The sequence below is a fragment of the Danaus plexippus genome, chromosome 20 (assembly GCF_018135715.1).
Source record: "Danaus plexippus chromosome 20, MEX_DaPlex, whole genome shotgun sequence".
NCBI classification, from domain to species: domain Eukaryota; kingdom Metazoa; phylum Arthropoda; class Insecta; order Lepidoptera; family Nymphalidae; genus Danaus; species Danaus plexippus.
The window spans coordinates 361,429-374,402 of NC_083550.1; the positions used below are offsets into that span (position 1 = coordinate 361,429).

At 44.7% G+C, this 12,974-nt stretch overlaps 1 protein-coding gene and 1 long non-coding RNA gene across 2 annotated transcripts in view; one reads left to right on the forward strand and one right to left on the reverse strand.

Annotated features, from left to right (window-relative positions):
* LOC133319430 (uncharacterized) lies at positions 1–969 on the forward strand. Its single transcript, XR_009753041.1, has 2 exons — positions 1–104; positions 389–969. It is a non-coding gene; the product is annotated as an uncharacterized LOC133319430 (long non-coding RNA).
* LOC116773952 (protein unc-79 homolog) overlaps positions 665–12,974 on the reverse strand; it is a 27,475-nt gene continuing 15,165 nt past the window's right edge. Inside the window, 24 exon segments of the mRNA XM_061523855.1 lie at positions 665–1,674; positions 1,997–2,119; positions 2,206–2,530; positions 3,120–3,298; positions 3,656–3,810; positions 4,232–4,460; positions 4,633–4,845; positions 4,918–5,572; positions 5,655–5,754; positions 6,042–6,162; positions 6,165–6,256; positions 6,613–6,732; positions 6,897–6,994; positions 7,122–7,198; positions 7,466–7,537; positions 7,882–7,990; positions 8,331–8,433; positions 8,739–8,871; positions 10,264–10,374; positions 10,729–10,834; positions 11,817–11,948; positions 12,155–12,269; positions 12,376–12,492; positions 12,785–12,940. Of these exon segments, the coding sequence (XP_061379839.1) occupies positions 1,459–1,674; positions 1,997–2,119; positions 2,206–2,530; positions 3,120–3,298; positions 3,656–3,810; positions 4,232–4,460; positions 4,633–4,845; positions 4,918–5,572; positions 5,655–5,754; positions 6,042–6,162; positions 6,165–6,256; positions 6,613–6,732; positions 6,897–6,994; positions 7,122–7,198; positions 7,466–7,537; positions 7,882–7,990; positions 8,331–8,433; positions 8,739–8,871; positions 10,264–10,374; positions 10,729–10,834; positions 11,817–11,948; positions 12,155–12,269; positions 12,376–12,492; positions 12,785–12,940 (3,857 nt within the window). The 3' untranslated portion in view covers positions 665–1,458.

Consider the following 12,974-nt stretch of genomic DNA (forward strand, 5'->3'; position numbering starts at 1 on the left):
CCTCTTTCCATCGTGTAATGCTTCGTGAATAGTTTCATTATGCGAGCCCATCTCTCGTATTATTCCTAGTTCCTGAATCTCCACTTTTCGTTTTTATTTTCCCAGTGAGCCTTCTCTCTCATTTTTTTTATATTAAACGACCTCAATAACATCAGACAAATGAAAAGTTAATTAAAAACTAACGAGATTTGATTGTTATATTTTGAACTTTTAAAACCTCAATACCTTTCCTATTTGAAAATTTGTCTCGAATTATAAATATTATAATACTATTCTAAAAAAATAACAGAGTTACGAAGAAGGAACATTTTCAAATATAACATTACTGCTTTGATAGTCTCTAATCCAACCACCATTTTGACCGATGGAAACTTATATTAAATTGTAGGTATACCTTCCCATGTCACAGGACGTCTCAGCTCTGGACAGCATCAGCGCACTACAACACCATGTTTTGGGGATACCTTCAACCCACGTGGAAAGTCGCCATTATTTACTGTGGTTCTCATCATGAAGAATTACACGGTTTTCAAGAATACCGTTTTTTAATTGGATCAAGGTTTTATTTCACTGATTTGGGGTCAAAATCAAATAATAACTCGCCGACAACCTCTCTGTTCATATTTTCAGGAGACAATGTATATTTATATAAATAAAATTGAAATTCTTCGTATTTTATTATTTTTTTGTACAAATAATGTTCCGGAATCGTCAGAATTACTTCTCAGTAACCCTGATCGCGGGCAGACGAGATGACATTACTTAAATTTGTATATATTTTATGTTTATTCGTATTTACACATGTAAGGTAATACTGCCCAGTATTGTAATTTCAAGTTTGAATGGATAAGAATTTTTTACAGTTGCGAAGTCTCACTTCTTCCGTTGGGACTCCACGCACAATTTTTTTTTAACGGCACCCACTGCTTTAAATTTTAAAATAAATAAACAAATACACATATATATATATATATATATATATATATATATATATATATATATATATATATATATATATAATATAAATAAAATATAAATAAACTCAGTCTATGACAACTATTAAGGAAAGTAGATTTTATTCCATACTTTAATGTAACAGAAGGTCCATTGAACAAGATGATAAATAATATCAAAAAGTACCGGAAGTCTGTCCCCTCAACAGCTGAACACTTCATTAATAGTGTTGAAACAAGTTATTTCTCAAAAGTTTTATTCAGAATTCATATTCTATGTATAGTTTGGCAACGTTAAAATATGTATAAATAATACGTGTATGTGTGAACACACTAAACACGCTGCCACGGCCGGCTCCCTGCACCAGCCAGCCAGGGCCAGCCTGCTCGCTCCTCGTCCCCCGGCGTCACGCTAGCAACAGGCGCTCCTCTTCGTCTCAATATGTTCTACTCGTGTCGCGACACGTATTGTTCCATGTCCTGTTGTAAAGCTAACACCCACATTCTATATGAAGTAAAAGGACGGCGGATGCATCTCCAGCTGAGCCATTTTAGTGAGGAGTCTGTAGAGGCGGCGGTGCTCTCTGGCGGCGGCCAGGGAGCAGATGCCGGGCGGGGGGCCGGGGGGCGGGGTGCCCGCGGCGGGCGTCGGCGTCACCGACACCACGTCCGGCTTCAGCTCGCGACACGCCTCCAGCCGGTGAGCCACGTGGCGAGGCATCTGGTGGTAAGGACATATCGGATTATTACACTAGTTTCTGGCCGCGACTTAGTCTGCGGACTTCGGGACGGACTCGGAGAGAAATGTATAAAGTGTGGTAAATCAACAGTTTTGATAAGCAACCGGCATGATGTCGTGAGTCTGCGGCCACCGCTCAACACCTCGGGATAAGTTACAGCTTGTTATTATTCCGATGTTTCATCAACGTCCGTTCAATAGTTTTTGCGTGAAGGAGCTACAAAAGTGCATAATCTCACAAACTAAGGTATTTATAATATTATATGAGTAGGAGCAGGGAGGGGGGAGTAGGATGTATCCTCACGTTGAAGAGCGGCGAATGTAGGATCGGGGACCAGAGAGGCAGCAGCTTGTTGAGGACGGTCGAATTACACTCCAGCAGACACTCCAGCAGATTTATGAAGTGAAGGTTCACCGTCTCCGCTAACTGAAACGATCGGTTACCACTACGGGATATATAACTGGACCTTTAATATGGACGAGGGTATAATATATTATATTCATGAAGGTCACCACTTTAGAGGAGTGTGTGAGTTGCAGCACCGTGGGAACCAGTTTACACCAGAAGTGCAGCAGCTCGGGCTGGGCGTTGGCTCGCTGCGCGTATAGGGTCCATAGCTGACAGGCGAGGAAAGCGGTCCACAGCGAGCTTATGGCGGCGGTGCCGGACTCCAGATGCACCGCCATGATGCTCTGCACGTGCTCCGTGAGCTGGCACGTGGCGTCCAGCGGCACGGCCAGTTGCAGGGGCCCGTGGCGGGCGTTACACAGAGCACCCAACACCACCCAGGACACCACGCGGACACGACCCACGCACTCTGACACGTCGCGGGAACTCCTGGGGATTGCAGCGTGCTGTAGATCAATACTAAAACCCTTCTACAGAATCATCGCGCAAAAATTATATGTCTCATAAAGAACTAACCGAGCTACTTGCTTACAGAACACAACGCACTGACTACGAGGACCATGAGGATTGTCAACCAATCCTACATCTTAGTCACACTATTTTATAAGGTACCATAGGAACCTGGGCAGCCCGTTTGAGAGGTCTTATTACATTCGCGACACTAGAGTCCACTGCTAACATGACCGGAGGGTGTGGTGATTAGGATCCGTGACAGGGGACGCCTTAATTTTTGACACAGCTTTTTTTACTTGGGACATAAAGAAGAAAGTTTTAGAAAGTATCAACTCAATAAAACCTAAAACTAGGTTACTATTGATAGGGTTTTTTGAACTTAAGTTTTGATGAGATTTGGTAAATTATTTGATTTTCTTTAATATGAAATCAAGAGCAAAAACTATGACTACGATCATAGGGAAATATTAACTGATTCTAGTTCATCGGTTACGTAGCTGGGGTCTAGTCAGCTGGTAGGTTGGTGGGTAATAATGTTGATAGCTAGCTCCGAATGTGTGTGTACCCTGGCAGAGCAGCCAGCCAGGGCAAGGCGTGTCTGGGCGCACGGTCCGCCCTCCTCGCCTGCTCCAGCGCCAGTTCCGCGGCCACGTGCTGGGCGACGCCTCCCTTGACCAGCGCTCCCAGCGTGTCCTCGTTCAGACAGATCAGGTTCCGATTCACCAAAGACTTGGACACGGACCCCTGTGACCGACATGTTTGAATTTAAACTGCTTTAAGCCGCTTCAGATAAACCGAACGGTATTGCGATATACAACTAGGGCTTTTGTAAATTATCTTTAAACGAATATTAAATTCTTACAAACTGACGCATTTATTTTATTAGTATAAGTACGATTCTTAGAATATTCTTTTAGCGTGTATGTATGTCCCTTAATCTTAAATAAAACTAATATTGTCGCCTTCACTACGCGTTTTTTATTATTTAAACTCCATACTACCGACGTTCCGGTTACTTTTTGTAGCAACCGTTATCACGATTTTTGTTAACAACGCGCATACAATCCCAAAATATTAGTTTTATTTAATGAATCTCATTACCTTAATCTTGTTGATGAGATGCGGGTCGTGTAGCAGGTCTAGCATGTCCTGTAGGTGAGGTCGCATACAGTCGGCGGGGGCGCCGCCCACCTCGCGGGTTTCCCCCGCCAGAGAGGTCGCTAGGGGAGCTGGTAGCAACAACGTATAGCCGTGACCTACGAAGAATAGAAACGGTATACGAGTTGAATGACCTTGTTTTAACACGAAATATAAAGCCAATGGAACAGAAAAAAATATGTGGATGAAATCCTAACAGTCTCTTAAAACGACTATTAATGACCTATGAGAAATGTAGAAGCGATCACACCCACCAATTAGAAACGACTATTTACTAATTAGAAACGACTCGCGCTTCACTCCCTGCAAAATTACTTAGGAATACCAAAGAACCTCGGAACGTTCCCAGCCGTTATATACTATTGCAGTTACATTAACAACCTATCTTCATTAAATCATTGGCGACACGTCCTGTCCCACAACCTCACATTCACCCATATTAAGCACATTCTTCATCTATTAAAAGTGTTCATACAAAACTATTCCTTCTCTTGTGTAATATTAGTTATGAGCCCATACTCTGCAGCACGAATTGCAGCAACACGAACAGGTTGTCGTCAGGGACGGTGGTCTTGGTCCGCAGCGCGTGCAGCAGCTCGTAGACCAGCACGCGGCACAGCAGCAGTTTGTCACGGTCACGACTAAAGGCACGGATACAACCCGCGCACACCTCGCCCAGCACCGACAGGCGGACCGTGAAGTTCTGCACCGCGTAACTCAGCAGCTTGGACATCGGCTCCAGGAGACTCTGCGGTTTAGACGGATCAAGAACGTATAGAGATATGACAACGTCGTTACTTCGTATTGTTTTTGTAAACAGCCCCACTCCACTTCATTAAGTATAAATGTCAGTTCTATCAACTTTTACAACGTTTAATATTAATTAATGATTACATAAATTATAACATAAGCCTTGATACCTTGTGATGTGCGACAGCGGGTATCTTGAGCGCGGCGGCACACAGCCGTAACAACGGCTCGGCGTCGTCCAGCTGATGCAGGCGCAGCGCCACGGCCCGCAGCAGAGTGTCGAGGCCGGCGAGGAGCGCGCCACAGGCAGCCAGCGGACCCAGAGCCTCGGGCGCCAGGCATTCCAGGTAAGTGGCCATGTTGCCCGCGATCACACCCATTTGCTGGACAGCGAGCATGTCATAATTAACGTTTCGTAGTGTACGACGGATCAAACGATTCGACCGAAAGCTCACATCGATCGGCAGCGTCTTCTTAGAGTTGAGATGCTCGACGAGCAGCTGCAGCGGCCCGCACGGATACAGCTCGTTGAAGTCGACGAACGCCTGAGCCACGCTCTTGAAGAACATCGACCGCTGCTTCTCCGGAGCGCGCTGCAGGAACAGCTGCACGAACACGTTGTGCGGCGCGAGCTGGTGCAGCACGGTGCGGAGGAACTGGTGGGCCACGAGCACCGCCCCGCCCGGCAGCCGCGCGCCGCCCTCCGCCTGCCACGAGTAGCCCGCCAGCTGCACCACCCGCGCCACGGCCTGCAGCAGCGCCGGCAGGATGGCCGCCGCGGCGCCCGGCTCGCGCCTCACGTACGTCGCCAGCACGATGACGCACAGCCCGAGCTCCTCGTCGCTGTACTGCTCCACCGCACCGCCGCACTCGCCGCAGCGGTACCGCAGAGTATGGTCCGGACGCGGCGGGTGAGCGGCGTGGGCGTGGGCGTGGGCCGCTCGCCTGGCCGCCCGTCGCCCGCCACCCCACCAGCCTTGGCCCCACTCGTTTTGTTGCCGGCTGTGCTGCGATGACTGTGAGTGCGCGGGAGCGTGCGGGGACTGCGGCGGGTCGGTCTGCGGCGGAGAGCCGAGTTGGGCCACTTGGCGGGCCAGCCGACGAGGAGACCTTGGTAACACATCCATTAGGAAATTCATGCTGTCGGTAGTGAGTGTATGATGGCGTAGGTAGTAGTAACATCTTTCCACACCTGGCGTTGTCTGCGGAGGTGGTGTGTGTGAGGTGGTGAGGTCTGGTCCGCGGTCGAGGCGGCTCGGGGTCGCTAGAGTCCGTTCGCTCCGTAGAATCGTCTGAAAAAACGTCTGTTCATGTTCAAGTCGTATTCTACATGAACTGTACTACACCTAATAATATTTCCTAAGAGGTTTTCATTAATCGAACTCTGATTCTATTCAATACATAACACATTTGAGAAAATAGTTAGTGTTATGATATTTCTTTCAAAAATTGTGATTTTCTGTTTTTTCTAAGAAGATATGTGATATTAAAATCGGGAATACAGAAAAGGATGAACATATCAATCTACCTACATATATAATAACTTGACATATAAAAGAAAAATCTCGAGACAACATACCAGGTATATTGAGAGCTTCCCGGACCCTGTCCACCAGCGCGTTGAACACGGGATACTGTTCCTTGTTGGGCTTGGGTCCGATGGGAAGCAGACGTTCAGGAGCCGGAGGGGGGATGTGAAAGTGGTGGGGTGGGGGGCGAGCGGCGAGTGAGGCGGCGCACCCCACGCCAGCTCCATCTTGGACAGGGGGGATTCGGGAGACGCATATGCGACACCTGTGGATATTTACAAACATTAATTTATAGGATAATTATTATTAGCGCGTGAATTACTACAGATTCGGACTTGTTAATAAATGAGTTTCATGTATCTTGAGTCTCGTGTTCTGTTTGTTATTTTATTGGTTATATTAAACAACCTAACCTGTGGGATTTTTTGCCACTTACTGTTGAAAAATTTTATATGTATCATTAAAAATATTTAAAATTCAAAACTGCCATCTGTTATCAATTTCTGAAAATAGGTCTTTGAAATGTCGTCCTTATTACATAAACATTTTTTTTCCCAAGTATATTTATTTAATTTTGACCTGGTAATCATGGCTTTATCTATATGTAGAGTTATTTTGTACCTGGGCTGCGTAGATGTGCATGTACATGTGGTGGGGGGCCTACAACACCCGCGGGAGGCCCAGAAGCTAGAGCGTCTCCATTGGACGAAGCCGCCGTGTCAGGAGACGTACTACTACCAGCTGGAAATAGGAAAACCTGTTATATTATCTTGTAAATTCAGGCTAAATTATGTATTCTTAGATCCCTAAGAGTTTTACCATCGAATATATATTAAAATAAAATCCTTTCTAAATTTTACACAAAAACCCTATACTTTGGAACCAGAACACTAACATATACCCACCAACGACTCGTTTCTGGCAGCCGGCCAGCTTGTTCCTGGGTGACAACGCGCGTTCCGGCCACAGCTCCACCGATTGACCGCTCATTGGCGTTGACTTCCTACAGTGAAACAAAATACCATGGCATAGAATTGAATCATTATTGTTCCAGGATATAAATCTTTGACAGAACTCTATATCATTTTAATTTTTCAGACTTAATAGTTATCATATTCAAAATGTCCTACATATTCGATGAATCACTGCCGATGGAGACGGAAGAGCTGGTCGACAACTGCTGCCCAGAACGACACCCGACGGGAGGCTGGGACAGTTACAACAGAACACATGTGAAGCACGACTACTGTATAAATTAATGAAATTGTTGAGGAAAACTTCAACAAGTATAATATCTCTCATGGTATGAACATGTTCGTCAATATCTCGCTGACGTAGCGGATTTTTCAGAGTATGATCTCCGGTTTGAATACGATCGCTTTAGTGTAAGAGCAAAGGGTCGGAGGGAGGAGTGAGCCACAGGGGAGGTCGCGTGTGCTACATTGTAAATTGTAATAATATTAATGTATCATACAAGTTTGGAGTGCGTCGGTCCGCTGAGCGCGTGCGGCGCCTCCTCATAGTGGGAAGGCTCGTCGAAGGAACCCTGGAGTAGAAAACGTGCGTGTAGTAGATTACACAGTTATACAAAAGTTTGAGAGTGTCACCAGTAAGCCGCAGCGGCCTGAGAGCAAGAGTGAATAGGTTTGTACTGGTTTTGTCGCCTACGGCTTTATCTGCACTTAGCATCAGGTCGAATGGAACGAGACCGTTATCCAGCCTTAAACAAAAATTCATTTTCATTACTTACGGTCACTATTGATTGTCTTACAAAATATATGTCATATATTTTCAGAATATATACGATCGTGGGCGTGTATGTATATTCGTGTGTGCGCGCATGTGTGAGTGTGTGCGTGGGTGTGAGAGTGTGTGTGTGTTTGCTCTCACAGGTGCGGTGCTGCCATGGAGCGTAGTGTCGGACTTGTCGCTGGTCTCCGGTATGGCGATGAGTTCACTCTCAGACGACTCCTGCTCCACGCTCCACTGCTGTTGGAATCTGGAGTACGGTATATAAATACTTTTCACTGTCAGTGAGTATGGTTTCTTGTTTCATAAAATACGTTTGTTTTTGTGAAACAATATTCGTCCTTGCTAGTTTTACAAAGTAACGTACTGATGACTTAAGCTATTGGAACACGGATCAAACGGATGGGTTGTTTAGGTTCGAATCCTGCTCGTATACTTTACTGCATATGTTTTTTTCTAAATTTAATATAAAGTATTCAGTCGTTATGCTGTAGGTTACATTTTTATCATGCCACGATAATATGTTTAATAAACCTCTGTATCATTAATATGAAACTTCATTAAATTGTGTTAGCAATGAAAAAACTAACTTGGGCGGTTCGTTGGATTCCGACCAGTGTCCTGGTGATTTGTGAGGGGTGTCTTCTGTGAGGGGGGCGCTGACTCCGCCTGATGATGAAGTGCCTGCCGCCTCTGATGGTTACGGGAAGTTAAACCTTATTATATATATTTGGATGAATTATTATTGTACAAGTTAACGTTCATGAATTAACAGTAACGATTAAATTTGAAATTAACTAGTTTCATACTTTAGTAGAAACTCATATTTCATGTTGTGAATGAAATAAAAGTATCAAAGTCATTGATGTAGGCCTAGACATAAAATATATAATATTCTTTTTTTGGGTTTATTGGACAATATATACGTCATCGTTTTATCTAAACCAGTTTCCATTAAAAATGCATGTATGTATGTGTGTTTGCATCGATCGCAGGACCTCTTTGAGCGTTCGGCAACAGCAGAACGGGCGGTATGCGGCGGCACTGGTGATGCTGGGCTTGTAGCGAGTGCAGCACACATCTGACTAGCGAGCCGCACAACGAACACAGGGGACCGCTACTGTAGTGGTACTGGAAACACGACAACATATGTTTGTAACATGTTCATGTTTGTAACATAATCTTAATATTAACATTTGTTCAGAACTTAGCCTCGTCTTATTCTGCATTTACGCACCACCAAGTATTGCTGATTATTTTATTGCAGGGAGAGGAGCCTCAACAGTACCTGGGACTTGCGACCCAGGTGTAGGTTTAAGGGGCCCGTTAAACGCTCACCTACCCGGTAATAGTTCCTTTCTCTACCTAAACAAATTTGAAAAGAACCTACAAGGGCTGCCTTCGACGCAAGTTCCAAGAATGAACTGATGTTAGTTCTTGGCAGGCCCAAGTCTTTTAGCAGGTTGTAGAGAGATTTGGCTGTTATATCTCTCGCTCCCACTTCTACCGCCTATAAATCCAAGACGAACCTATTTCGACTGAGTTCGTCAGTGAGCTCGTAATACTTGTCGAATTTGATGGCATGGTCTTTGGGGATGTTGGTTTCCCAAGGAATCGTGAGCTCTATTATCACAACGCGCTTTAAAATTCGCTAATATAAAAATATGTCCGGTCTGGACGCCGTCGCACAAATATTCTCTGGGATTTTACATCGCTTCTCATACGTGTCCATCATTATAGTCCATCCGCAGCCGCTTTAATGATAGAGTAAGGCTTGACGTTTGATTTTGTAGCCCTAGTGCCTTCTCTCACAAAACCTATTGACCGCTGGTTTGTGGTCATTTCTTTTTATGCTCTGGCTACCGAAAGACTAACCGCTTCACATATGATTTCTAAAACCCTATCGTGGCGACGCGAGTATCGATAGCTATCCAGGAGTACACTACATCCCACCCGCAAGTGCTTTACCCCATCTTACTAAATTACTCTGATCTGGGAGCATGCATTGAGATAAAATTTTAGCAGTGCTGGCGACCAATCATGAATTAAAATAAGCCATGGAATCGAAGTCTTGATTCTATCTCCAGGGCATCTTTGTCTTTTGGGAGTGATGTAACGACTTCATCATGGGATTCCCCCTGGATATGTCTCTTGGAAACTCTTAGGTGTTTAAAGAGCTCCAATGGCCTTTTCCGATTCATCCCAAAATTATAGAGAGTAAATGTAGAATGAAAAAAAGTTTCATTTGTAATTTTGCAGTAGTGACCTTATAGATGGCAGCTCCGTCACGGCATGAGAGCTCGCCAGTTGCGAGCTCCGATCCTGATCGGGTCGATGAACTTATCATGCAATATTGTCTTTTTAAATTATCATTTAAGTACGATAAACACTGCTTTAATATCAAAAACTTAATTCATATATTAATTATTTGCAGTGTTATTATATACATATGCCAGGTTGGGACTGTGTAAGATAATACTATAGTATGCGGGACAATAACAGACAGTACATAGAGTTTGTTACCTTATAGAGTACGACCAGCAGCGCCATCAGCCAGTGTCTCCGGACGTGAGGAGTCAGGGAAGCCAGCGAGTGAGGGGCACCGGACCAGTTCGCAGCGGGCCGACTACAGTGCTGCTGGGAGACGGTTAGATGTGGATGATTGTATCGAGACAAAGAGTAGGTTAGTCTAGAGAAAAGTCTACGACGAACGGACTGAACTGTCCTGTAATATATAAACTGAACATGCGGGATGATGAGGCCGTTTAAAGCGAGCCTACTTATAAAGACATTATTGCAAGTTGAATTTAGGATCTCGGAAACGACAGAGACATGTAAGAATGATGACAATGTCCAAAATGTAAACAGGATGTATCACGGATATCACACATCACACACACACATTCTTAAGAAAACTTGGAATGTGGCCGACTAGTGTGTTATCGGAGGGGTTTATGTCTAAAAGTATTCGTTATGTTCGATGCGGACCTGCAACAACATGAGCGTGGGCTCGGCGATGCTGGCTCCCATCACGTGGTTCTGGTCCAACACCTGCGGCAGGTTGGACATGAACGCGTTGAAGATAGACGACATCCTGAAACATAGCACACAACATTGTCAGTGATGTATTAGTACATAGGAAAACAAAATAATATCCGAAACACGGTACGAGAGAAAGAAATTAGAACGAACACGAGATAGGGACCATCTATGTTAAAAATGTCACCCATATTTTAAGACTAGATTAAAACGCCGGTTGAGTAAAATGAAAGGGTTCACTTGATTAATTGTCTCTTAATTTTCGGAACACGAGCAATCAATTTGTCGGTTGTATCTTGGGTCCTCGTAGGTTCAACAGCCCCCAGACATTTCTATCGAACTATTTCGGCTGAAGCTTCATTGGACTGGGATCTTGGCTACGAACGAACTATGTCATGTTGTGTGATATTTCATTCCGATATTTGTTTTAAATATTCTCTTCTTATTATTAACTTGACATCTTGGAAAATAAATCAATTTTCATTAATCGTATGTTGTAAGTATATATAGGGGGTACCCCTCCTGTGTATAGTGTATGCTGACAGCTATGAACCCAGTTGATGCTGACGTATCTATTGGTAGGTAAAAGTGAAGAGTGTGAGTGAGCGCTTCGATGATTTTCGAGGCTTCCGAACCCAGGGTTGAAGGTTTCCGTACGGTTTCCAAAACAACCAGCCGTCAGACCGGAGTCGACATCAACCATCTACAACAGCCATCCGCCGCGACAACAAAGCTCGGACTCTAAGGTAACATTCACATAGGTTTTCACCACGCATTATTCCTCAAGCTGCCAGCACAGTACAAGCACATAACTTTTTTTTTTCACCTTAAAAGCTAAATCGAAAAACGTATTAGACAATGATTTTTTTAAATCAATATAATCAACCTTTCATCAATCAATATCTTTGGCATCAACTAAGTACAATAGCATTGACTGAACTCTTGAACACTCTTAATATTCCGCACCTACAGATGTGGAGATCCTGCAGCTGTAATATCCCCGTATAGGTATACACGTGGTCCATGTCAATATGTACCTCAATGTGTGCGGCGAGATGTTAAAGAACTTCTCCGCGGGGTTGTATCCCATCAACAGGAACAGATGCTTGAGGACGAGCTCTTGAGTCTTCAGGCAGGACTTGTCGTCGGTCGGGTGAGCTTGGTCGGATCTGGAACGTGTCGTTCGTGACTCTCGTCACTATCAACCGTTACTTTTTATGAACAGAGTAAGAGAGTAACAAAGGTATGGATGCTCTTATGCGGACATCCTCAATGTGACCTATAAAAGGTTTAATAACGATCAAAGTAAGCGATATTTCTCGGAGGTTTATGGGAAAAGTATAATCGTTTGAAACTTGTCTGGTTGTGTGTATACCTGGAGAGGAACTGCATGAGTAGAAACACCAGTAGGTTGGTGGTCTCTCTGTCGGCGTCCTCCAGCTCGGCGCGAGGCACTGACTCGGAGGGGCCACACACTCCACTAGACGACTCTACGGCGTGGTATAGGGAGTTGAATTTGTAGCAATTTTGTGTACCCTCATCATACAGGTTCAGAATTTATATAATGTATAGTGCGAGCAAGCAAGTGCCACTGACCATTGTTTCCGCGGGCCGGCGGCTGTGTCAGGAGTTGACCGAGCCCCAGACCGAATCGAGAGGTCTTGCGTTTGAGGAGGGGGGCCGAGTACTGGCGGGAATATACCTTCTCACGATCTGACACACCAAGGCACATTGTTGTAAATATCAAATAAAAGGTTTTGGTTGATGTCAAAAATGTAAGTTGTTATTTGAATTAACATTAGATGCTTTACTAGACATCTTTATGAAATACTTTATCTACCAAATACTATGACGTATTGCACTCTTAATAAATTATAAAATTTTGAATAACGGAGGTCACCTTACAGAAATTACACTTTTTAGAGCCATTAATGTCAAGTAAAAGCACTAAATGACAATTCAAGAGAAATGGCTTTGGGTAAATTTTAATGGGCATTAGCGGTACCAATGGCCGGTGCGTGGTGATGTGCGGGGCCGGCGACGCTGGTGGGGACGGCGGCCGGCGCCGACACCGTCCTCTTGTACGGCCACTTGGCACCGAACGACGCGGCCAGCGAACGAGCGGCGCACGGCTCGTGGCGGGGGGAGCGGGACGAGTCGCCTGGGGACACGGAGCGAGCACTGACATACGACTT